This window comes from Protopterus annectens, chromosome 6.part0 (assembly GCF_019279795.1).
Source record: "Protopterus annectens isolate FY-2018-M chromosome 6.part0, PAN1.0, whole genome shotgun sequence".
In the NCBI taxonomy this organism is placed as follows: Eukaryota; Metazoa; Chordata; order Ceratodontiformes; family Protopteridae; genus Protopterus; species Protopterus annectens.
This window is the reverse complement of record NC_056737.1, coordinates 1035739338-1035766989: the sequence shown is the minus strand read 5'-3', so window position 1 is coordinate 1035766989 and position 27652 is coordinate 1035739338. Positions and strand designations below refer to the sequence as shown.

The following is a 27652-nucleotide window of genomic DNA, read 5'->3' as shown; positions in this document are numbered from 1 at the left end:
TTGCACAGTAGTAGTTTTGTGTACACTGTTCCTTTTATCGTATAAAACAAGTTGTGGCTTTTTCTGGCCATGCAGAAAGCATAGAAATAATTACAAGCAGTATAACACCAATGGAGAGAGAATTTTACACTTAAGCCTTCAACTTGCACTTTCAATGTAGCAACTGTTTTTTTTTTTTTTTAAATGTATTAATATTTTGTTAGTCAGACGCTCTGACCATCTAGCCCCCCTGACCCCCTGTTTGACCCATTTGGTCCTGCCAGGATTAGATCCCCATGACCCCTTTGTTTCCTTTGGGATGAGAGCCAGGAGCAGTGCCATAATCCATGATGAGGACCAGAATTTTGTGATTTAAACCTACCAACCTCACCAAGGCTATGACTTCCACATCATTCTTGGGGGGACACATCTTTCCACACATGCGTTCTTGTTTTTGTAGTGCTTTGCACCACTGATGGTAGTCATGCTCATAATGGGCCTCCCCCAGGACCAACTACAGCCCTTTCCTCCTGTGACGGGCAGTCTTGCATTAAACACATCACTCCTGCCCATCTGTGCCAGCTGCTACAGTACCTGAGCCACTGGTCAAACTTAGGTAATCCGGGGCACAAAATTGTTAATCACTTGTCTGATGGAATTTAATTCTGGTTTAGTTATATTTTGAAAGCTTTGAACAGCACAGGGGAAAATATATAGGCACAAAAGAATGAACTTTTTTAGAATTCATCAGGCCTGAGTGACTGAAAAATTGGATTTGTATCACTTTTTTAATTAATTTCTCACAGTGTACCAATTAACTGTACTAACTGTTGTAAAAAAAAGGTGATGATAGTGCCTTTATAAAATTATATTTTGTCATTGGGACTGGTGCACTTCTAGTTTGTCAGATCCTTTCCCCCAAACTTAGAAATCCTATGCACAAGGGCAAAGCAGTCTGGTTTATACCAAAAAAGTTGATTTTGCTTTTTAATCATCCAGGTCCGGGAATGTTACCATGTGACTTAGACTTATCTTTTATAAGAGCAGGGAAGTAACAGTGCTACCAGGAGAACATGATGTTTAGGTTCAGGTTTATTAGGAGTGGTTAAACCTAAGTACTTGAGATTGATGAAGTAAGAAATGGATAATGTACACAAATATATTCAAACAAAGGAATGTATTTCAAATGGGGAAAAAAATGGACATACATGAGGAAAAAAATTAAATTATCTGTACACTGAATTACAATAACTAGAGGCTATATAAAGTAGTGTAAACATTTTAAAGTACAGATCTGAAGTAGTTTACTTCATTTGCTCTCTTCAAACTGTGGGTCCTCTGATCCATATTGGATCCGACACGGCTGCATTTTCCAACTACAGCTCCGAGCTCCATGCTCCTTCCCTTACCTATAGTGCCCCTGTCTCCCTTCTCCTTCAGCTCTCGTTTGCCACCTGAGAGGAAGCAGCATGGTTCGAGCTCCATTGTGGTAGTGTTGTTTAAAAAGTAAATTTTGAATTTTTTTGGACTTTTCTACCTATCTTTTTCACTCCTACCTTTCTATACCTTCTCGGGGTTCTTCATAACTTGTTTTCTTGTATGATTTTCTATCTTCCTCCCCTCTTTCTTTCCTCGTGGTAGCGTGCTTGTGTGTGTGTGCGTGCGTGTGTGTGTGTGTGTGTGTGTGTGTGTGTGTGTGTGTGTGTGTGTGTGTGTGTGTGTGTGTGTGTTTGTGTGTGTGTGTGTGTTTCTTTTGAATCAGCTAAGGCATGGCGGATGCCCCAAAGCCTGGTTTCAGAAGGCGCACAGAGTGTGGCCATAAGCGTTCCCCGGTGGATGGCCACACTCTGTCTGTGGTTTGTTTGGGGTGGCTCACCTCCACTCCCCCTATCTTATTTGCACTAGGTTTAACCCCAGAGCACTTAAGGACAGGTGGGACAAACTGATTGTCAAAGGTCTGTTGTCCTCCACTGCTTGGATAGACGTCCCACCTTCCCCCACTAAGAAAACAGTGGCTGCTGCTTCGTCTTCTCCTTCCTCGGCCTCTGGGACTCACCCTCTCAACAAGATTCCTGGGGATGAGGATGTGGTCAAGAAGGACCGGCCTGACAAGCGCTCCCCTGACCTCTTATCAGAGGCCAACCACCCATTGAAGGTTAAGACTATTTCCAGGCCTGTTACACCTCGGCTCAGGTCCCCAAGTTTCTCCCCTGAGCCCGAGGTTCTAGTTAGCCGGACACCCCCAGCCCTTCTCCCCACTGGCTCTCCCGGCCCATTTCAGCAGCATCCTCTGGCTCTACCCGGAGCCTGTCTGAAGCGGAGAGGGACAAGATGATGCAGAGATTTGTCCGCACTCAAATCCAGATGGGAGTCTTGCCAGGGCCTTCTCCCACCGGAGCCGGTGCCTTCCAGCCAGTATTTTGACCTATCACTCCTTCTCCGATCTGACCCGCAGATTCGGAGCTGTTGGATCCGAGGACGGTTTGAGTCGAGGGGTCGGTGCCACTGGTGCCTTGTACCTCAACGCCGGCCAGTGCCTTGAGTGTGTCGGATTGGACTAGATCTGATCTGAGCTGTTGGAGCCGTAGCCTCGGGGTCGGATCTGAGGGAGTGCTCTCTGCTCAGAACTTGTCAGAGAGAAGCATTCCCCTTGCCGTCTCGGCTCCGACTCCATTGTCAGATCAGGGAGGAGTGGCTTCCGCTAGTTCAGCCCAGGAGGTCTGTTCCCCCTCGGCATTTGACATGGTGGAGAGGGTTCTCGCAGGGTTGAGACCTTTGACTATTTCATCTTCGGAGTCCGTCCAGACCCCCCTGGCCTTGACTGCAGGTCCGACCATCTTGCCCTCTCAGTGACAGCCCGTAGCCATAATGACCCAGGACATTCCAGCCTTGGAACAACCTGCTTGCGAGACCTCCCCAGATAGACCCCCTGAGGAGCCCCTCCCCACAAGCATACATGTAAAAGGAGGCACTTGGACTCTTCCCCCATAGTCCCTCACAGGAGACCCAGACCTGGATGAAGGGGAAGGTTCCCCAAGATCACCTCCCAAGGATGTCTCCTTTGGAGACATCATGGAGATCCTCTGCCAAAGAGGGGGGTGGTCCACCCCAAAACCAACCTCTGATGAGTCTGTGTTCCTGGAGGCATTTGGCTTGGGCCTGTTTACCTTTTGTGTGTCCCCTCCTGCTGATTCACTTGTGGATTTGATAACATCTTGAGCATGGAAGGAGCTGGACCACCTTAGAGCCAATACCCAAGCACCCAGACAAGGTCTTAAGCCCTCCTGCAGACAAATTATTCTGGCACTAGGGGTCCCCTGTAGATGCTATGCTGGTGGCGGCGGCCACCAAGAAAGAACTCGCCCAGGAGAGTTCCACGGTCCATCTGCCTAACCAAGATTTGGGAATGTTGGACCATTTTGGGAAGCGAGTTTATGCTTCAGTGACCTTCTGTGTGAGGGCGCTGAAGTACATGGCTCACGTTATTCGACTCTAGAGAGATCTGGTCAAGTAAGTCACGGAGTCAACCCCAGGGTCCATGTCAGCAGAGGACAGGAAGATGTTCGATGCATGAATGGCCACCCTAAAGTCTGTAGCCAACACGTCTATGCGTTTTCTCTCCTATGCCACGGAAGGAGCTGCATGGGCGGTAGGAATAGGCAATGCCATCCGGCGCCATGCCTGGCAGTGCTTATGTCAGTTCTCAGAGCCCTTCAAGGCATCATTTACCAATGCCCCTTATGATGGTTCTTCCTTTTTGGGAAGACAGAGAGACTTTGGTCCAGTGTGAGAAGGACGGGAAGACAATGTCTGCCATTGGGGTTGGTTTCTCACTGCCTCAAAGGTCCTTTTCCAGGAACCAGCGAAGCCAGAAGAAAATGTGGTTCTGCAAGTCTCAGATGTTTTCCTGGGATGCTCAGCACTCACCTTCCCCCAGAGGCAGAGGGGGATATGATAGACGCCGCCCTAGGGGCAGAGGGGTCCTAGGAATTTCGGGTCCTGAGAACCTTTCTCTGTTAAACCCGAGCAGCAACCCTGAGGGATTGCCTGGCTGTCCATCTCTGGAAGTAGTCGGGGGTCATCTCTTGCTTCACCCACTAGCATGGGAGTCCATCACTACAGATCAGTGAGTGCTGCGAGTCATATCCAGAGGATATTTCGTCCCCTTCAAAGGATCTTCCCCCCATCCAACAAAGCCCTCCCAAACATCCCATCCATGAAGCGGGTGGAAGCAACAGTGCAGATAGACTCACTGCTGAGAAAACGAGTCATCGAACTTATCCCCCAGACCAGTCTGGATCTGGGGTTTATTCCAGGTTATTTTTAGTGCCAAAAAAAAAAACTGAAAGCCTCAGACCAGTATTGGATCTATCCCAATTGAATCTGTCAGGAACAAAGGCAAAATTCCGGATGGTCACGATTCAGTCTGTTCTGCCTTATCTGCAGGACAGAGACTGGATGTGCTTGATCGACCTCCAGGATGTGTACTATCACATCAAGATGGACAGCTGCTTCCAGAGGTTCCTTCGCTCCAGCTGGGAGCCAATCATTACCAATTTCGAGCCCTCCCCTTTGGTCTTACCACAGCCTTCTGGGTGTTTACCAAGGTAATGGCAGTTGTAGCTGCTCACCTGAGGCTTCAGTGCATTCAGGTCTTTCCGTACCTGGACGATTGGCTCCTTACCACTCCCTCAGAGCATCTACTGTGTCAGGCCAAGGGGATTCCTTCCATCAGTTAGCCAACAAGTTGGGCATTACGGTCATTATGAACAAGTCTGCTCTTCACCTGGTTCAGATTCTAGATTTCATTGGGGCATGGCTGGACACAATACAATCGCGGGTTTTCCTCACCTCAGACAGGATACGCAGCTTGAGGCTACACGTCTTGCACATTCTTCAGACCCATTTACCAACAGCCGAAGCAGGGTTAAGAGCTTTAGGTTCTATGGCAGCCACAATAAATCTTCTCCCCATGGCATGCCTTCATATGAGGGTACTGCAGTGGACACTAGTGGTTCAGTGGTCATTGTTAGGCTTCCCTTTGTCTTTTCCAGTGAGAATTTCAAAAGCGTGCAGGGTCTCTCTTTGGTGGTGAATTCAGTCCCCGGATCTCCTCAAGGGACATCTTTTTCAGCCTCCTTTACCCCAAACCACAGTGACCACGGACACCTCCCTTCTTGGGTGGGGGGGCATTGCAAGGGAAGGACAGTCCAAGGCACGTGGTCCCCTTCTGAGACATATGTGCACATCAGTGTTCCATTGATGAGAGAGGTTATTCTTGCGTTGCAGGCACTCCATGCTCATCTTCCTCTCGGAATGATTGCAATTCAGACAGACAACACGTGAGTGGTCTGGTATATATCAACAAACAGGGGGAACCAGATCTTATCCCTTATGTCGAGATGTCATGTGGGAATGGGCAATCCCCACTGGCCATTTTCTGGTGGCAATGCACATCCTGGGAAGGTCCAACATCTTAGCGGACAGGCTCAGCAGATCTATCCTGATGCCTTACAAGCAGTCTTTGAAGTCTTCAGTAGCGTAAGAGATCTTCCTAGAGTGGGGTCATCCTTGCTGCGTTCTCTTCGCATCTCCTTCCAATGCGAAATGCAGCGAGACTTTCGCTCTGAACCCCCCCGCCAGGGGAAGCCCCCAGAGATACTCTGATTCATGCTTGGCCTCCGGGCTTCTTTATGTATATCCTCCTCTTCCCTCATGTTGAAGTTTGTACAGAAAGCCTGAAGGCTGGGGAGCACTGTGATCCTCATTGTCCCATTCTGGCCTCAACAGACAGGTCTCATCTAGTTGTTCCACCATGGACCTTGGATCTGGTCCTGGATCTGCTTTCACATCCCTCGGGGATTCCTCATCCAGCTCTGGACAGTCTGAAGCTCACTGCTTGGCTGCTCCGGTTCCCATGATTCTTAGGACTCCCAGTCTGTCATCTCCTGTTAGTCATTCTGGTGGTGGCTCATAAATCGTCCACCAGAAAAGTTTATTGCTGTAAATGGAAACATTTTTCTATTTGGGCCATTCAGAGGTCTTTGGACCCTTTCGCTGCACTGCTTTCGGCAGTTTTAGATTTTCTAGCTAGCATTTTTCATCAAGGCACTAGTTCCTCAATGGTGAAAGTCCACCTAGAAGCCATCTCTAATTTTCATGTTGGGGTAGACATGTCTTCATTGGCTTCTTCTAAACTTTGTAAAACCTTCCTCAAAGGTGCCTTTCTTCTCAGACCTCCGGTTAAGGACCCCATCCCTCCGTGGGACCTTACTTTGTTGTTGCAGGCATTGGTTTCTCCTCTCTTTGAGCCTGCGGCATCTGTGGATCTACAATTTTTGACCTGGAAAACTGCCTTCTTGGTTGCCATTACATCCGCTAGAAGGGTGTCGAAGCTTCAAGCTCTTTCTGCCAAAGTTCCTTACATGATCTTTTACAAGGATAGAGTGTCGCTACGCACTAACCCGTCCTTCCTTCTCAAGGTTGCCACGGAGGCCAATATTAATCAGATTATTAATTTACCAGTATTTTTTCTGAACTACCAGAACAAAGGGGAATACAAATTACATTTACTGGATGTACACAGGCAGTTGAGGTTTTATCTGCACAGGACTAAACCTTTCCACAAGTCTGATCAGTTTTTTGTGTCTTATGCCAAGCCTTTCTCAGGTAAACCTGTCTCAAAAGTGACTACTATTGCTCACTGGATTTCACAGTGCATTGGCCGGGCTTATTCAGATAAAGGTTTGTCTCTTCCAGGATGAGTGAAGGCTCATTTGACCCAATCTATCAGCAGCTTTTTGGTCTAGGGTCTCTTTGGATGAGATTTGTTCAGCTGCTACTTGGGCCTCATCTCACACCTTTATTTCTCATTATAAACTGGATTTGGTCTCTAGGAGTAAGCATCATTTGGTTCTGCGGTGCTCCGGAATATCCTTCCATGAGGGCCTCCCAAGAGTTAGGTAGCTGGGGGCTCTGTCCCACAGGTTGAAGAGCAAATGAAGTAAACTACTTCAGGTAAAGAAGTTACGTACTCACCATAACGTTACATCTGAGTAGTTCTACTTCATTTGTCTTCAACCATTCCCCCCCTTCCCCCTAACCTTATCCTTTGGGATATGACATGTTCTTTGTACCGGACAGTTATTGCTGGCATTTTTGGTTCTGTTAGGGCTAAAGTTAATTTGTAATATTTGTGTTGGAGGATAAGGTGTTATTTGGTCTGGTATCTGTTACCTGTTAGGCAGCAAATTCGATCTGAAGGGAGAAGGGAGACAGGGGCATTATGGGTAATGGAAGGAGCATGGAGCTCGGAGCCATAGCTGGAAAATGTGGCCGCGTCGGATCTGATATGGATCTGAGGACCAACAGGTTGAAGACAGATGAAGTAGAACTACTCAGATGGAACGTTATGGTGAGTACATCACTTCTTCTTTCTGATCACAAAACAAAATTCTGTTAATGTCATAAACAATTCTGGGTAGCATGTAAAGAAGACAAAGCAGTAATTCATTAGACTGGAGACACACCCTAACACAGTCTTAAACATGGATTACCAGTAGTAGAATTAAGTGAAAAAAATTGGGTAAGCTTGAGGTATAAGGAGTGAAAACATGACAGCCAACAAAAAAAATCTAGCCAAAGTTCAAGCAGATAAAAAGAAGTGTCCACTATCCATAAAGCTGGTGACAGAAGGATCTGTCCGGTAAAGAAAACTGAAAACAATACAGGGGTTTCAAGCCATCACTCTGGATGAATATTTGATGAGCTCCACTGAATAGCTGGCATGATGGAGATCCAACAACAGACTTGATGACTGGAGAAACGGAACTGTGATGCAAAAAACAATTTCAGCAAAAGTCAGTTGATATCATTAAAGTTCTGCCAAAGTCCTGAATAAAAGCAAAATGAACAGCAGTTGCCAAACCCTGTGCAAAAGCTTGACAAACCCAAATCCACTGTCCAGCAATGCAGCAGCCAGCAGTGAAGGCTCCAAAACCAGCTCAAAGAGGAATATTTCATATGTAGGGTATCAGCAGTGCTCAGTCTTACCAGTTCAGCCTTGTGACGATACAAAACCAAACCACTGAAGTCTGGAAGACTGTGGGCCACAAGCAATGAAATTCAGGCAAACGTAGCAAAAAAAAAAAAGTCTGATGTAACTAGTCAAACTAGCCATCCTCACTGAAGGAAAAAAAATCAGCAGTCAGTAATCTGTATAAATATGTCCTCATTACCAGTTCAGGATAGAACAAAGAAAACCCACTAGAGAAGAACAGAAAACTTAAAGTGCATCAGTTTACATAGAAAACACCAAAAGACATGTGGCCAAAGCCTGGTAGCCAACTGCTTCCAACTTGGCTAAACAAATAGTTTTTCTCAGGTCGTCTTCTAACTGATTTCTTTCAGTGTGATTTGCTTAATTAAAATAATAATTGTTCAGAATAAAGGTATCAGATGTCTTTTCCCGCTGGGTTCGTATTGAGACTGGCCATTTCCAAAAGGCTTCAGCCCCCCAAGCTGTGCCTCCTCTACCCATAATACTTGACAGAATTACCCCAGATCTCATTTGCTGTCTTCCAGGAGAGCAGCTTGATCTCGAGCTACACTGCAGTGTATCCTTTTTGTGAGCCCTCATGCCATAATTTCTTCCCTTTTTTCCTCTACTCTAGTTTCATTCTTAATATTTCTAAATATTAAGTATATTCTTGTAATTATCTAGTAGATTGGGCTAGGTAGTGTAATTGGTAGCGTTGGTGTAGCATTGTTTCTTAATGTTTGTGGGCTTTTCCCACCTTTGTATATATATATATATATATATATATATATATATATATATATATATATATATATATATATATACACGTGTGTGTGTGTGTCTGTGTGTGTGTTACTAGCTCTAGTTGTAACTTTTGAGTAGTAGTGTGGAGTGTGTAGCTTTTGCTCTGCTTATAGTTAATGCTTTTTTCCATTTTATTGATGGTTAAGGGATTTAAGAAGTGTGTGGTGTGTGGCCACAATCTCCCTCCCCAAGACACTCACGATTGTGAGTGTAATGTTTCGGGGCTGCTCACTTGGAGACTGTGTGCTATTTGTGACAGCTTTGGGTCCAGGGCTGTCAATGAAAGGAGGGCAAAGCTGGTCTTGAATGGTCTTTTTCCTGGCAGGGATACTTCCTCTTCCTCCACTTTGGCTAGCAAGCACAACAAGATGATTGGAGTGAAAAGGAGGGGACTAAGAACTGCTTAGGTGCTGTCCTTCGATTTGATGACTCGGACCAATTCTCACACTGCACTTTGTGGGAAAGGCCCCTCCCCTATGCTCAGCATCGCTAGCCCTTTTTTTGTTGAGAGGGCTCCCTCAGGCAGGGTTCAGTCACATTTCTTGCCCCTCTACCACCCAAAAGTTTTCTCCTGAGTCTTCTCTCTCTCCTTCTCAGATCTGATCCTTTCTTGTTTAGGCCTAGTCCTCAGAGCCTTGTACTAGTAGGCGAAAGTAAAAGCCTTCCTTGGTGGCTTTTCTGTCTTGGTCAGTTTGATTGTTCGAGACCTGACATTTTGGAAAACATGATGCAGTCTTTCCTGCTGCCTGGGATGCAGTTAGGCCTGATACTTTCAGTCCTAGGACTTGACTCGAGGCTTTGGTTCCAACAAATTTGCTTGGTCCTTTGGGATGATGGCTCCTGGGTTTCTGGAATCACTTACTACCTTTGGGGTCGGATTTGACAGCTTGGCTGATTTTTGGCTCCCACCCATTCCTTGTCTTTCTCGACTCCAGCAGTCTCAGAGTCATCCCTTCAGGGCCAGGGTGGACGCTTCAGATGTTGGAGTTGTCCCTCCCTCTTGGCACTTCAGCTGTTGATAGCTCAATTTCAATCTCAGTGTCAGGCAGGTGGGAGCAGCTGTGGAGTCTAGAATGTCCTTAGAATCTTTGGATCCCAGGGGTGTGGGCTCTGGGTGGCCTGCTTCAACGTACACCTTCAACGTCATACAGATCATGTTCCCTCCACCCTCACCATTTTTGCCTGTGGACTCGCATCAGCCTGCAGTTGACCTCCAAACTGCCCTGCATCCAGGGCTCTTTGCCTTTTCCACTTATACCCCCTGATTCCCTTGGAAAGAAAGATCACGGCAAGAAGTGGTTCAAGAGGAAGCACCTGGATTCCATATTGGAATCTCTCACTGAGGATACTGATTTTGAGGAAAGGGAGGGCTTCCAGAAATAGCCCCTGCAGCGAGGTCACCTCTTTTGGTGACCTTAGGGAGTTGCTTCACCAGCATGGGTATTTGACAGCTAAGTCCCCTCTTTGGAGGAGTGTGTGGTTCTGGAGGCATTTGAGGTGGACCCATCCATATCCTGGGTGGTTCTCCTCCATATGGACTTATTGACTTGGTATCTCAGACGCCCTGGAGAAAGCCTGATATGGTATTACCAATTCTTCTAAAAGCCTGATAAAATCTTGACCCCTCCCAAGGATCAATGACATTGGAGGAGGAGTCCTGTCACTGGTGCAGTTGTGATGGCAGTAGCCACCAAAAAGGACATATTGGAAGACAGTTCATTGGTTCACACCCCTAACAGGGAGTCTAGGGCATTGGACTGGTTAGGAAAGCACTCCTACATATCAGCCATGTTTGCAGTGAGATTATTAAATTACCTGGCTCACTTGATGAGACTTACTTCAACAAGACATCTTGCCGAAATGTCGAGTATTTAAGACACAGCAGACTCCAGAGTCTAAAAAGACTGTGGATACCCAGTTGTCCACCTTGTAGTATATTGCAGAATTTTCCATGCATCTGTTTTTCATTGCAGCTGATGGCACATCCTACGTTGCCAGTGCCATCATTGCCATGCATCGCCTCACTTGGATGGGATTGTGTAACTTTGCATACTCCTTCAAGGTGTCCATTGTTAATGTCCTCTATGATGGCTTTTCACTTTTTGGGCCTAAGGGTTAAAGACACTTTGATCAGGAGCGAGCAGGATGGAAAGACATTGTCTGCCATTGGAATGAGTTTCACTTCCTCTCAGCAAACCTTCTTTAGGAATCAGAAAGGGGAAATATGTCTTTTCTTTAGAAAAGCACAGCAGCCTTTTCAAGATGCTCCTGTCTTAGATTCCCCCAGGTAATAATGAGCGCTACCCGCATAGCAGGAGTGGTCCACAGAACCAGGGCTTTCACGGACCCTTCTCTGGGCGTGCCCTTCTATCTTCCCTGAAGAGTTATCCAACTACTTGGCTTTGAAGGGAGTTGGGAGTCATTTATTAACACTTTACATCCCAAAGCTTGGGAGACCATCACCTCAGACACATGATGTTGAGTCATATCCAGATGCTACACAATTCTAATTTTATTTCCCCCAAAAGAAGAAGCCAAACACCTTCCGGACTTGCCACCCTGTCAGAGAAGGGACGCAACCATCAAAATCAAAAAGTTGTTAGTAAGTAGAGTCATCCAAGTGGTCTCAGCAAACCAGCATGGATCTAATGTCTGTTCCATCTTTGTGGTCCCAAAGAAGAACAGGGACCTCAGACCAGTTTTGTATTTAAGCAAATTGAATTGGCACCTACCATAATGTAAAGACAGCGAGGCACTACAGAAAGTTTCTGCACTTCCAGCTGGGAGCCAATCATTTTCAGTTCAGAACTCTGTTCTTTGGTCTGACCACCGGCCCCTATATGTTCACCAAGTGCATGGCAGTCTTGGCAGAGAGACTCCAACTGCAGGGTTTTTAGATGTGTCTAGTCAGTCCAAATGTTGGAGTTCATTGATTGCCAGTTGAACACAGTATCCCAGATTGCAAAACTCCTTTCTTTCAGTGTATGTACCATTCATTCTCATGCCAGATGCTTAATGTCTTACAAGAAACCTCAGGCTGCCCTGGTTCTCAGACTCATGGGTCTCATGCCTGCAACAGTCTGCTTAGTTCCCTTGTCGTGTTACCACCTGAGGATACTGCAGTGGACATAAGCGGCACATTGGTCTTACAGGACCCACCATACTATCAAATATATGTTGAAATCAAATCAACTGGTGGTTGGAGTCCCCCACTTGTGTCAGCTGGGAGACCCTTTATTCTTCCTTCCCCTCAAAGTACAATCATGATGTACACCTCCCTTCTTGGTAAGGGGTATTTCGAAGAGAAGACAGTCCAAGGAACATGGTCTACAATTGTAGCTGGCTTTCACAACATTGTCTTGGCGATGAGGGCAGAACCCTTTTTGTGTTGCAGGCTAATCAGGAGTTTCTACCCAAGGTAGGATCTCGGTGCAGATGAATAATATATCCATCATCTGGTATCTGAACAAACATGGAGGAACCTAATACCACCCTCTTTGCCGGGAGGCCATGAGGATTTGAAATTGGGTGATTTCATCTCAACGGTTTCTGGTAGCAGTGCATTTCCCAGGGAAGTCCAACATTTTAGCATACATTCTGAGCAGGAGCATTATTCTTCCTCATGAGCGGTCCCTAAATCTGAGTTGTTGCTTGATTTTTTGGTGCTGGGTCACTCTGTATTGTGATCTGTTTGCTTCCCCATCCAACACCAAGTGCAGTAGTTATTACACCTTAGTTTCTCCACAAGGACAGTCATCCAGGCACACTCTTCTGTATGCTTGACCTCTAGGTCTCCTGTATGCATATCCTCCAATTCCTTTGATAATAAAGTTCCTCCAAAAGGCTGCCCATTGCAGAGTGACCGTGACCCTCATTGATCCTTTTTTTTTACCCCATCATGTGTGGTTCTTCTTTCTGTGGCCTCTTCTGAGGGTACCCTCTTTGGGTCCTAAATCCCATTCTGGATATGATTTCTCATCCTGTGGGTTTGGATTCACCTGACCTTCAGATGCTCAGGTTAACAGCATGGTTTCTCCCATTACCCTGATGGCCAGAAATTCCAAGCTTTCAGACAGAGTGTTCCATATTTTCTTCATAGATTCATAGGTAGGTTCATAGGTAGGTACTAGGCTATCGGCCCAAGGGCCTACATAAGCCTAGCCAACAAGGTTCCCTGGCTTACGCCACCCAAGAAAGTTATTTTCCTATGCCGCTGTCGAGCAGAGACACATAAGTGATCCCCAGAGTGTATATCCTATTTCCCATCCACTCATCAGGATTTTTCTTTAAGAGTGCTAATGAAGAACTTTGCCTGACATAGATGGGTAGCCTGTTCCAGAGTATGGGAAGTCTCTGGGACAGGAATCTATCCCTCCAGCATGTCCTGTTTATTGTGGTGACAAGGTTTAGGTCCCTAGTGCATGTAGCTCGGAGGGATTGGGATTTCTTTAGGTGTAGCATGTCCAACAGCTCCGGGTTTGACATAGCTTTATATGTTAGGCAGAGATCACCTCGGAGTAGGCGATATGCTATGGAGTAAAGCTGGAGTTTTTTGAGATGGTCAGTGTAGGGCATTTGTTTGAGGCTAGTAATCCTCTTTGTGAGGTACTTCTGTGGCCTTTCCAGCTGTTGCAGATGTCTTGAGGTACATTCCAAAAGGGGCGTTGTATTCTGTAGTGGGTGTAATGAGTGTCGAGTAGAGGGGAACAGTGACCTCTTTTTTTCCTGGATGAGAACCCTTTTATGATGAGGTGTGCCATGTAGAAGGACTTCCTGACTGCTGTGGCGATGTGACTATCAAAGGAGAGACTACTGTCCACCTGGGTCCCAAGGTCTCTTATCACACATTCAGCATTAAGTAGATTGCTGCCTATGTGGTAGTTCATGGGTACAGAGTTTTTACAAAAGGGGATGACACTGCACTTTTTGGCATTGAGCTTGAGGCCATGGCTCTGACACCAGGCATCTGTCTCAGAGAGGCCCTTCTGTAGGATGTCCACATAATTTGGGGACTTGACTCTGGCTCTTAGTTTGCAGTCATCTACGAACTTCGTTAGCCAGAGGCCTTCTGTGTTGGCCTGTATTTCAGAGAAGTAGATAACAAACAGGAGAGGTCCCAGGACTGAACCCTGTGGTACTCCACTTGTCACTGGTCTGAGGTCAGATTTGGAGTCTGCAACTTTTACAGTGTGGGTTCTGTCAGTGAGCCAGTTGGCAACCCATCTTGTGATGTAGGGATTTGTATCTAGTTTATTGAGTTTAGCTATAATTCCAGAATGGGGGATGGTGTCGAAAGCCTTGGCAAGGTCAAGATAGGCTGTGTGAACCACCTTACCTTCATCTACTGCTTTGGTGACTGCCTCAAAGAAGTCGATCAGGTTCAGGAGGCATGATCTGCCTTTCACAAACCCAAACTGGATGGGATCCAGAGTTTGGAGGTTACCAATGTCTTTGTTTATGAGTTCCATGATGATACGTTCCATGGCCTTGCAGACCAAGCTCATCAGGCTAATAGGGCGATAGTTGCCAGGATCAGTGGTGGCTCCCCCTTGTGAAGTCAGATAACTGTTGCTGTGCAACATTCAGTGGGCACAAAGCCTGATGCAAGGCTATTATTGAACATGGTGCTTAGGTGGGGAGCCAGTTTGTTCTGAAGTTCATGTAAAATGCAGCTTGGGATGTTGTCTGGTCCCATGGATGCTGTGTTTTTGGCTTTAGAGAGTGCAGCTTTTACCTGCGTAGTTGTTATAACAGGGACTCTGCATTCTTCCTGTATAGATATGGGCCCTTTAGGGGGTGGGGGGGTAAAGTTAGCACTGAACCTATCTGCCAGGATGTTGGCAATATCAGTCAGTTCAGTAATTTTCGTGCCGTTGTGCTTTAACTCAGAGCAGATCTGGGTGTTGCCATTGAGATTCTTGACATATCTATAGAATGCTTTGTGATTGTCCTTAGAATTATGCATGAATAAGAAAAGGAGTACCAAACCACGATCAAAACCAAATAAATGCGTTCAGCAAAGTATGGTGAAACACGAAATCTTTATTCCAACTGACAAGATGCAGAGTAAGCGCTTTCGCGTAGGAAATCCCACGCTTCATCAGACAATTAAATAAGACAAATAACATCCTCATTTTATACTCTTCATGTAAAACAAGGCGGGAAAATTAACTAAGTAATTAGTCAATCAACATATCAAGAAAAAGTTCACAGCTAAACACACATTTTAACTGCATCGTCGCTGCTGTCCTATTAGATGTAAATTTATGTATAAATGCAGGCAAGTTCATTGTCTAAGTTAGTAGTTAAATACACACTCTAGCTGCAACCTCGTTGCTACTCTATTAGATATATGGTGCATGTAAATGCAAACAAATTCATTAACCAAGCAGTAGGCAAATAATACAAGTAAAAATAAAAATGAAAATGAAAATAAATATTAAAATATACAAACTGTATATAACATATGAATATGTACATGAGGAGAATGAAAAATGTCACTAATTTCATTAAGGTCCAAAAATTCTCCGCATCCAATAGAACCCAAAATTGTAATACTAAATGAATATATGTATATATAAAAATAAACCTACATCAAACATCTACAATCAACAGGTAAATAGTACCTACATATATTAATATAAATAACACATTTATGAATAAAAACAAATGCAGATATAAAAAACTATACAACTGTAAAATTAAAAATAAAAATGTCCTTAGAATTAGTGGCGATTTTGTTTTCGTAGCTAGCTTTGGAGGATCTTATAAGGAATCTCAGCTTCTTACTGAGGCTGACCAGGGAGCTCCTCCACTCATGGGATTTTACTCTCTTTTGCAACAGTTTCTTCCTTCTGTTGTACAGTTTGTTTATGGCAGGGGACCACCAGATTGGCTTCCTTTTTTTGGAGGATAGCGTCTTGGTTCTGTTTGGGATAGCACGATCCATGCAGTCGTGTAAGTGCTTATAGAGTGCATTTGTGTAAGATTCAGCAGTTGTAACGGTATTGTTCATCTGCATGGCTGTCATGAAGTTCACCACTTCTGTCTTAAGAAGCATGAAGTTGGCTTTGGAGAAATTTTTTACCGTGGTTTCCTTAATGGGGGTGGGGGCAGGATGTGGATATCAAGGGTGATTAGCTTATGGTCAGATCGGACCAATGAGGAATTGACTTCAGGTGTGGATCACCGGTCACTCATGTTGGTAATGACTAGGTCTTGGATATTGTTGCCCCTGGTGGGGGTGTGGATAAGTTGATTCAGGTCATTGGAGTTTATGAATTCCAGAAAGCGTTGAGCTAAGGAGTTGGTACACGAGTAGTTTTCCCAGTTAATGGTGGGGTAGTTGAAGTCGCACATTATTAGGGTGTTTGGTTGAACCCTAATATTTTCCAGTACATCAAGAAAAGAGGAGTGGGAATCCTGGGGCATGGTGGGGGATCTGTAGCAAGCTACAATTTGGATTGCAGTTTTGCCCAGAGTTAGTTGCACTTGGATAACCTCAGATGCATTATGCTGAGCAACTAGCCTGGAGGTGTGGATATCCTTAATGAATATGGACACACCTCCGCCTTTGGTGTTTCGGTCCAGGTTACATGGCCGAAAAGTGTGGTATGAGTTATAGCCTGGTAGTGTAGGGGTGCTCTCTGGAGCCTTGAACCAGGTCTCAGTCACTGCACAGATGTCGATGTTCTCCATTTTAAGGAGTGCCTCGAGTGAGTGCATTTTGATATTTAGACTTCTAGCATTGAGTAGCATTACCCTCGGTTTTTGCTTGCCTGTTCCTGTTATGGTGGTGAATTTGTCATTTGAACCTTGCCTAAAAAAGGCACTATAGGGGTGGCAAGAGCCTTAGCCAGTATCCGGAATCCCAGGGGCGACAAGGTGCAGGCCATCTCTGGCAAAGCATTGTGGTCTGTCGACCATGTCATCCCAAGTAGACAGATACTGGATCCCCTTAGAATGACACGAAAAGCTTAGCCAATTGTTGAAGTCAGTTGTTTTGTCCTTGTACTACGGTATCATTCTGGATGATGGCAGAATGCTACTCAGGGCTAGGGTCATACCTGCCTGGGCTACAAGATCGGAGAGCTCTTCCATGTCTGTTTTCATGTAGTCCAGGGAGGTACGTCTTGGGCCATTCACACCAGCATGGACAGTGACAGAGTCATATTTGTACTTCTTGTGGAGTGACCTGAGTGTGTGGGTTATGTGATGGATCCTGGCACCTGACAGGCAGCTGACAGTAACCTTCTCCTTGTTTAGTCTGGTGAGTGGGACGTCAGTGTGCCTGACTATAGAGTCACCTATGACTAGTGTGTTGGGTACGTTGTTTTGCTTTATTGGCTGTGGTTGAGTGGCACACTGAGTTTGTGGGCTATGTGTCATTTGAGATCTGTTGGGGGATGGAGGTTGCTTGCGTTTCTGCTTTGGTGGTCTCTGTTGCTTAAAAAGATTATCATTGAGAGCCTCCGTGAATGTTTTTATAGGTTCATAGATTAGTACTAGGCTAACTACCCTTGTGGGCCATTTCAAGCCTAGCCAATTACCCCATGTGAGAATCAAACCCTGCACCTTGTGTCTGTAAGGTAAACACCTTAACCATTATGCCATCCTCCCACCCAAATGTGTTACTGCTATGCATGCTACTGGCAAGTCTTGAACCCAGAACACTATACACTATTATACACTACAGTCAATGCAACATACCACTATGCTAAATCAGCAGGTTTTGTGTTACTGTGTGTGGATTTTGGTGGTGTAGATTTAGTGAGACTATGTGATGTGTGGTGTGGTGCAAATGTTTACCTTCTCCTCTTGACTGTCAAGTTCAGTCTTGGTTGGAGAGAGCTTTACCTCCAGTTTGGCTAGATAAGTGCATCTCTCACAGGTTGTAGTGTTGTGTGGTAGGAGGAGAGGGTTGTCTGTGTACATGAGGCAATTTCTACATGGCCTCAAGATGCCCAGATTCATCAGATATACAGGAGAGAACACTGGGAGCTGACCCTTGGACATGCCTGAATAAAACACTGTTTTTCTCTAGATAAGTGAGGAAAGTGAGTACAACAGCTATTTTTCTCTAAGCAAGTGAGAAAAGTAAGTAGAAAAATAGTAATTAGTAGCTTATTTAGTGCTTACAAGTTCTGAACAAGTGCTGAACACGAATAAGCAAATTTAAGTGCTAAAACTAAGACTCTGTATCTGCACTAGATGAGTTACAGGACAGAAACAAGTGCAAATGCAGGCTTTCAAATCAGAAAGTTGAGAGAGATGGAAAAAGATTGCCCAAACGGCCAGTAACTACAATGTCTGGGCCAGAACCACTCCTTATGTGGTAGACAGGTTACCTAGTGCTTACCACTCCCACTGATATGATAGAAGGCTTCCCTCCAACACAGAAAGGCTTGGGGGGCTCAGAAGCTTACATACAGTCCTGGATGCAGAAAATCTGTATCTGGACTACACTAGTTACAGGAAAGGTAGGAAACCGGCTTACACTATTTTTTTTTTTTTTTTACAGAAAAGTAGCTATAACAGCAGTAAAAACAATTCACATGCAGTGCAAGCTAGCACAATTGAGTATGTAGCAATATTAGACCAAACAAAGTTTAAAAAATGCAATTAAATTAAAAAGGACTAAAAGCAAGTTCAGAAGGAGTTTATTAGGTAGCATGTGGTAAAGAGATGGGACTGGGGGAGTGCCCCAGATCAAATCTACAGTGGGGCGGGCAACTGCAAAAGCCACCAAATTCAAACTACGAGCCAGAAATAGGGTGGGTGGGTAGGACAAAACACTTTCAGCAGAGATCTGAAAAACTATATGCAACAATTAACAGTACAAACTCTAAGACCAAAAATATACTTATCTCTGTATATTTCCAGATAGATTGAAAAGCAGTCTCTTAGAACACAGGTTCCAGCAATGAAATGCAGGCTGTTACTAACAGGTCTAATTTTATGCAAGTGTTCTTAGACGTATTGTGTTCTTAGAAGTTATCTATTCACAAAGTCTATGCTAGTAAGTGGAGGCACTTTACCTGTTAGGCTTCTTATAAAGGCTTGGACCCCTTGACAGTGCCTTAGGAGGCTGTCCTTGATTTTCTTGCTGACTTCTTTCATTCAAGATCAAGTTATTCAACTATTAAAGTACAATTAATGGCTATTTCTAACTTTCACATTGGCAGTGTTAAAGATTACAAAGGCTTCCCCCGGGGACCCTTTTTATTGCAGCCTCCTGTCTGGGATGCTGACTCTCCATGGGATTTGCTTTTTATGCTTCACATGCTTGCTGGGCCTCCTTTTGAGCCATCAGGAGGTTTTTCCATAAAGCTGTCATCTGGGGAGACTCTTTTCCTGGTGGATGTTACTGGTGTTACTTTGGCCAGGTGTGTGTCAGACCTGCAAACTTTATCCTCAATACCTCCACATTTGGTCTTTCGTAAAGACAGGGTCTCTAAGAATGGATCCTGCTTTTCTACCCAAGGTGGAAACAGAAAACAATTTAAATCAGGCCACTTACTTACCAGTGTTTTTCCACGAATTTTCAAACAAAGGAGAATATTTGCTTCATTTTCTCAATGTTCATAGCCAATTGAGATTTTATTTGGATAAAACCAAGTCCTTCAAAAAGTCTAATCAATTGCTGTCTCCTTTCTAAAGGCCCAGTTGGGAAAGCCAGTGCCTCAGTCAACTCCATCTAAAGTGGCTGTCTGATTGCATTTCATTTGATTACAATTTGAAAGGGAAGGCTTTGCCTTGCAAACTGAAGGGTCATTCTTCTAGAGCTGTGGCTACCTCTACTGCTTTCTTGTCAAGAACTGCTGTGGGTGACATTTATGCTGCTGTTACTTAGGTGGGTCCACACAGCTTTCTGACTCGCTACAAACTAGATATTCAGTCAGTGTCTTCCTTTGTTCCATGGTATTGCGGATTCTGCTCTTGTAGGACCTCCCCAGGATGTACTGTGGCTGTGGACTCTGTCCCACAGATTGAACACGGGCAGAAAAGGTAACATCAGATATGAAAGTTATGTACTTACCATAATGATATATCTGTGTTGCCTCTTTCTGTCCAGTTCAACCGTCCTTCCCATGTGCCTCCTCCTGTATTGTGTTTCTGTCAGTCCTTGTTTGACCAGGTCATGGAGGCTGTTTCTCCTCCTTTCGTTTTGGGTCCTTAATGTCATGATCTCCGAATTAGGAGTGGAAGTGGTTTGAAGAGGAGTAAACTCGATCTGAGGTAATTCTGTCACAGCTAGCTATTATGAGTAGAGGAGGCAGAGCTCGGGGGGGGGGGATGAAGTTTTTGAGAAATGTCCAATCTCTGATCTAAATCTGATTCAATATTCCACAGGCTGAACCAAACTGAAACAGTCAGCATGGATTTCGTGATATGGTAAGTACATAACTTTCCGTTTTTTTTGTTAAAGCCCAAAATCTTAGTAAAAAAAATAGTGTACCAGTAGGTACTGATGCTTTTCTTCACTCTAAGCAAATTATGTGATATTAATGTAACTCCATGTCATTTTTAGGAGTAGTTTGTCATAATGACGGACCTCTTGGAAGGACTAATATGGCTGTGGAAAGTTGGGCTGTTCATATACTGACAATAGTGTAGTGTATCCAAACAGAATGAGGTAGTTAACAAAACTAATACAGGCAGATTGATGGAAGTGGGACAGACGGGCTTCCGTTACACCAGCTTGCTTTTCAAAGTATCCAAGTTTGCTGTTTGTTATTTGGCACTATATAGTAGGTAAATCTGTAATTTAATTCATTAAGATTTGATTTTAGCATACATACATATATCCGATAAAAACTGTCTTTATCTGAGTTGTGAGCTTATTTCCCATCCCCAGGGCATTCCATTGCGCTGTAATCTACTGACTATTAAAACTGGATTTTTTTCTTTCACAGTGTAAACCACGGTTTGAGCTGCAGTGTTCCAATGATGCAATCCATATTCGAACCTGCTCAGATTCTTGTGCTGCACTAATGAACCTCATTCAGTACATGGCAAACTATGGTGATTTACATCCACCCAGCAAAATGGAACATGTCAATGGGACTAACAAGCAGCGAGTTCCTGATAGGACTGAGAAGATGGTAACATTTTTTGTATTTTCTGTCTAATATCTGTATTTGCTATTGGGTCCATGTGCAGATTCCATTAGTATGTGGTCTGCTTCCTGTAATTTATATCTGAACTTCCCACTGGACATCGTTTTTAAGTGCAGTGTAGCAGTTCCTGCAGGGCACAGATAACTTTCAGTATATTAATGAGTTGTGCAGCTTAATGACAGTATTTGGGAAGTGTCTAACACCACCATCAGTATCCTGCAAAAATCACCCAAAGTTCCATAAGTGTCTCTCATCATTAATGGGACAAATCATATAGATGCTTATACAACTTCAAAAGTGTATCTGTATATGCTCAGGTTGTAGTTCAGCAATCTGAAACTGAATCACAAGTCTTTTCCTGCTTTGGAAAATTTTCCACAAAATAGTTATTCCAAAGGCCACTATCTTTATATGAATCAAATAACTGCAGAAAATATTCTGCTGAAAAAGGAGAAAAAAGCAGCAACTTCGCAAAATTGTTCATTATTCAGATGTATCAAAACCATCACATCTTGTACAGTGAAACCCAGTAGCTCAGTTGATTTGTCCGGTACATTTTGTCTATAAATATCAGTATCTGTTTTGCTTAAGATCTGAATAATCAACTTTTTAAGTCCCTCTAGTTTTATAACAGTAGTCTGCAGAGTACAGGCAGGATGGCGTGGGTGGAGAAGAGTGTTAGGAGTGATTTGTGACAGACGAGTACCAGTAAGAGTGAAAGGGAAGGTCTACAAGAGGGTAGTGAGACCAACTATGTTATATGGGTTGGAGACAGTGGCAGTGACAAAAAGGCAGGAGTCAGAGCTTGACGTGGCAGAGTTGAAGATGTTAAGATTTGCACTGGGTGTGACGAGGATGGACAGGATTAGGAATAAGTATATTAGAGGGTCAGCCCGGGTTGGAAGGTTTGGAGACAAAGCCAGAGAGGCAAGATTACATTGGTTTGGACATGTGCTGAGGAGGGATGAAGAGTATATTGGGAAAAAAATGCTAAGGATGAAGCTGCCAGGTAACAGGAAAAGAGGAAGGCCTAAGATAAGGTTTATGGATGTGGTGAGAGAGGACATGCAGGTGGTTGGTGTGACTGAGCAAGATGCTGAGGACAGTAAGAAATGGAAACAGTTGATCCTCTGTGGCGACCCCTAACGGAAGCAGCCGAAAGAAGAAGTCTGCTGTCTGCTTCGGAACATACTCACATATAAACACTGTATCGAATCTGGCTTGCGTTATATTCCCTGTCCCCTTTCCAAGACATAGTGTGCAAAAGCCCAAAGGTCTTTCATTGAGGTACATTAGAAGTACGCACTCCATCATCCATAGCCACTTCCTTTATGTTTTCTTCATTTACTACCACATTTTGTCTCTCCGTGGGAGCAGTCATCAAGGAATAGAGTTAATCCATATCAATTTCAGAAAATGACATCTGCCCGTAACATGATACTTCATCACTAGCTCCTACTTCTTCCTTCTCCAACATTTTTACTAAGGTTTTATTGTCATGACCTCCTCAAGAAGAAGACTAGCTATTTGTATGTTAGTCACAACCACATGCAAGCCCAGAGACTCACCGGTCTCTTCCATTTTCTGTACTCATTGACCTAGCTAAATTTTCCCTAGGCAGTTTGAGAAGCTTGGGTTCCCCATGAGAACAAGCCATAGGCTCAGTGAGCTAACCTAGTCAAAAAAACATAAATAAATAAGTGATTAATACATAAATACAGTAGTTTACTAGGTTTCTCTCTGAAAATTCTCATTTCCTTAGTTTAGGGAGTTCTGGAACCCTATTCAAATTAGCATTATGTTGTTAGTACTGATTCTTAAATCATTATGTTATATCAGTGGCACTCGTGCAAGTGAACATTCATCATTTTAAGCACTCAGTTTAGGAAGTAACCAACAGTTCACAACCTAATTGTTCTCACTTCATTCATTTCAGTAGGGTTTTCTTCCTTTCACTAGTTTCACTGATTGCCATTTTTTGCCTTATACTCTCCGTCACATACAGTTTTATTATTTGGTGGAGGTTCTGATGTAGAACCTCACTGATGATTGTACTCCTAGTTGTGGAAATGTGCATAATATGCCTGCAGTTGTTTGTGCATGCATAGATAGTTGGTGTTCAGAAGTTAAAATTCTCACTCATTTGTTATGACTCCCGCAAGACTTGTATGCATAAAGCTGTCCTCTCCAACAGCATGTCAGTTTAATCTTAAGCGTAGTAGTTTTTCTTTATTTAACCTCCATACTGTTTCCTGTGAGATGCAGATTACTTCTGATTTTTCAGTTTTGTTTGAAAGTTACATTTTTAAGTAATATACATAGTTACTAAATTAGGGGAATTGCTGTTAACTGCCACAATTCTTTACCTTATTCACATTTCTTTTTCTTAAGTTTCAAGCATTCATTAATTTTCTTTTCTGTCTACTACCTTTCCTACCGGTGTGTTTTTGGACTAGGTGATGTGCAGACACCACTGACTTTATTTTTTTGTATTTATTTGCTGCTAATTGAGTGCTGTATTGCATGATTATTGTCACTACATCAACAAGTTTCATATTTGTCTTCTCTGTTGCTCACAAGGGATGCTGTCTGCAAAATGGGTTCCTATCAGCTGACCGAAGGCGCAGGTTAGCGAATGTGACTTGGTCGAGCTGTAAACGCCAAAACAGCAAACTATCGAAGCGGCATGTAAGCAAATTCTTTCCCTGGCCGTTTCAGTAGTTTGCCGTTTTCGGCACTATAGGGCGGTGTCGGAGTTGGTAGACTTAAGTAGAGAGGGTGTGGGGGGCACAGCCCCCCACTTAATATCATGTATTAAAGTTTTTGTTTTTTTGGAACAGCGATATTTTTCCCTTGACAGTTCAGTTTTGTAAGCTTTCGCTTACATGCGGTCGATTAATCACCGTTCGCTAACCTAAGCATTCGGTGATCTAATATAGACCCTGCAAAACACCCATGGACTTTTTCACTGCCCCCATAAGACTGGGACTCCCACCTTAACTACAGTTAATACTGCAGTGGTTTTCCTACTGACCTTGTTTGCAAATCTAAGCTTACTGTCACCAGAACACCTGCAGACTTTTTCACTGCCCCCATAAGGCTGAAACTTCCACCCGAACTCCAGTTTATACTGCAATGGTTTTACTGCTGACCCTGTTTGAAAATCTAAGTTTACTGTCTGCAAAATGCTCACAGACGTTTTCACTACCCCCATAACATCCATGTGAACTATACTTTATACTGCAGTGGTTTTCCTACTGATCACTTCCCTCTGTCTCATCTCTCCACATTCAGATAATATCAGCTTCTAACACCTGGTATTCTACTTCCACTTTAGAATCTCTGCCCTTGCTTTCTCTCCTGTCTGCATACTGCTGTAAAGTTCTGTTCTGTTTTCTCCTTCTCTGGCTTGACTCTTCTGCTCATCATCCTACCTCCTCACCTTTTTGATTGTTTCTGAAGGCTTACTTGGATTTTAGGTGCTTAGTGCTTTTGCTGTTATTTCTGGAAAATTTTCTCCTGCCTGTTTATCTTCCTTTTATCTTTCCATCATATGTCTGTCTTCTCCTAACTTGCCACGATTGCTGCTGCTATTTTATTTTCCATATCGCTTTACCTGTTGTGCATATTGTGTTATTCTACTGCCTAAGGTCCTGCAAAAAGGATGGTCTCCAGCTATTATTGCTATTTTCATATGCTTTCTGGCTAATGATGTGCTGAAGTAACATTGGACTAACTACCTGAATGTATGAATGCTATTTCTTGGGGTAGTTACAGGTGGGAGTGCTTCTTTCATGCTACATGTTATAGTTTCAAAAAAGTGTTATACACATTGTGATAGTGATCATTTATACCCTATTTGAGAAGATATACATTGTCGCTACACATTTTGGGGCTATGGTTAACCTTTTCATGCATGCTTACTTGTCCACGTTTAAGGAATTGCTACTAGCAGCCTGTGTCATAGGTAACTAAGGCTGCTACCCATTAGCAATCTGTGGTACAGAATTCATGTTGTTGCTGCTTTAGAAAGTACATCATCCTCCACAATAACCTGCTGTGTACTATGATTGTTTCTGAATTGTTCATTTACCAGTGTGTATGTCGTTTCTACCTTACCATAACTGAATGATGTATTATATATTGTTAATGTTTTAGATGCTGGCAATCACATTGTATGTATAGCTCTCTATCTAAATTGCAAATTTTTCTACTTGTTCTGTGCTCATTTTCCCTCATCAAGTGGCTCTGTCCTCTCACAGATTCACTCTTAGGCCCTCCCTATATCTGCATGCACACACTCAAGTTTCTGTACCTCTACCCCCCACACACTCACTCACTCTAGCAGTCCCTCAACTCTATGTCACAATCTCTCCCCACCACTACCCCCTAATCTTACCTCTCTCCTTTTTTGTAATCTTATTTGCATCTTTCTGTTCTTCTTTTCATGTTTACTCTCTGCAAAACACCTGCAGACTTTTTCACTGCCCCCATAAGGCTAGAACTTCCACCTGAACTGCAGTTTATACTGTGGCAGTTTTCCTGCTGACCCTGTTTGCAAATCTAAGTATGTTATAATAAATTTCCTATAGCCTGTTTATTTACCAACTGTGAGTCTACCTGCACATCATCTTGCCGACCTTCTTTCAAACTTGCCCTTACCGTTCCACTTAACTGCTCCTCTGCTCATACCCCATATTTCCTCCATTACTCCCTTCTGCTGCTTACTTCCCTCTGTTTCATCTCTCCACATTCAAATTTTAAAATGAAAAACAAGCGTAGAAACACAAACCATAAAATTGGTAACTTCAAAAATGGAAAAATGGTCTGGACACACCGAAAAGCTGTAAATGAATTTATTCTCCAATAAATACAAGTGCTTTAACCCTGCTGTAGTGCTGAGTTCACATTCAAATATTATCTACTTCTAACACCTGGTATTCTCCCTCCAGTTTAGCATTTCTGCTCTTGCTTTTTTTCTCCTCTCTGTATACTGCTGTAAAGGTCTGTTCTCCCCTTCTCTGGCTTGCACCTTCTGCTCATCATCCTACCTGCTCGTCTTTTTGATCGTTTCTGAAGGCTTACTTGGATTTCTGGTGCAGCTGTCATGTCTGCTCCCCTATCCTACCCCCATTCCCACCCACCTCCACTCTCCTTAAACTTATACTGTCTACACCACACTTCTTCCTTCACTCAGCGTCATCTACCAATCAAAATTCCTCTCTAAGTTTCCACTTCCACCTTCTCTCTCCTCCATCCTAGTCTCACTAACTTAATCCTTACCCTCCCTATATCCTCTTACCGTACCTTCATCTCCGACACCCTAACTTCATACAAGTACAACCCCAATCCTCAGGAACCTTATTTGGTACACACTCTTAGCAATTATTTTATCTCTCAAGTCTTTATATATCAAACACTGCTTATCTTCCATCATGATGATTGCATATCTTTTAATTACCCTTCTCTTTTTCCTTTCTCTATCCACCTTATACCACACTACACTTTCCTATCAAACACCACCACCACCTACTCTCCTCTTCACTCACATTTTCAGCACCTCCCCTCACTCACAGCCAATCCCTCCATCTCTCTTTCATTTCTCACCTTCACACCTCTTCAAAATTAACACCTTCCCAAACACCTCTTTCTCCTCTACTCTGAAGTCTAGAAGGTCTGCTAATATAGATCTCTGGGTCTATATTACATTGTCAAAAGGCATTTTCATCGAACGCCTTTTCATTGGCACAAAAATATAAAACTACCAAAATTCCGAACAGCCACTTCAGCAAATTTTTCCCAGGGGAAAAAATCTCTTGGCTGTTATCGGGAATTTGCCCTTTCCTCCACTGTAGTGCGATCTCAGAGTTGGTATGTTTAGTTAGGGGGGTATGGGAGGCGAAGCCCCCTACTCCATAGGGTCTGATGGCTGTCCATGCAATTTTTTCCCCTGGGAAAAAATTCACTGAAGGGGCCATTTGGAGTTTTGGTAGTTTGATGTTTATGTGTCAATGAAAAGGCATTCGATGATGACGTCTTTCGACAATGTAATATAAACCCTAGATCTCCTCACATATATTATTACTTTTATGGACATGCTTCTTCTGGAAGGGGACATCCATCCCAATCCAGGTCCATCTGTCACTACCTCTCACAATCGCACACCTCACCCCTCCACTTCTCATCCCACCCCCCCACCCCCCGTCGCCTTCTCTACATTAAATATATACTGTTTAAAACCTGGTTAAAACTATATGTCACAAACACCGAAATCTTGCCTCCAGGTTATAACATCTTCCGCTCTTACAGAATTAATATGAGAGGTGGAGGTGTTGCCATCCTTTACTCTGAACAACTTAGTCTCCCCCCCCTTTCCATTTCTGTACCTATTTCTATATATTTCTATACCTGCTGAAATTCTTATTGTAAACTGTCACCTAAACTCACACAAAAAATGTGCCATAGCCACTATCTATATACGTCCAGGGAACAATATACTTATCCTTGAGAACGTTCTCTCTTGGATCACTCAATATTTACCTTATGAAACCATTATCCTTGCATCTCCTAATCTCAGCTTCAGTCTTCATGGCTTCCATCAACTCATCTCCTCCCATACTCTGAATACCAAAACTCCATTACTAGACCCACCCTAGACTGGATCCTTACCTCAGATCTTACCCTTTATCATAACCCTGGGACACTTCCAAAC

At 43.7% G+C, this 27652-nt stretch overlaps 1 protein-coding gene across 1 annotated transcript in view; it reads left to right on the top strand.

Moving 5' to 3' along the window:
- The window catches only part of ATG2B (autophagy related 2B), a 1825281-nt gene that overhangs the window by 1228824 nt on the left and 568805 nt on the right, over positions 1-27652 (top strand). Inside the window, exon 27 of the mRNA XM_044074646.1 lies at positions 20737-20925. Within this exon, the coding sequence (XP_043930581.1) occupies positions 20737-20925 (189 nt within the window). The remainder of the gene's footprint in view (positions 1-20736; positions 20926-27652) is intronic.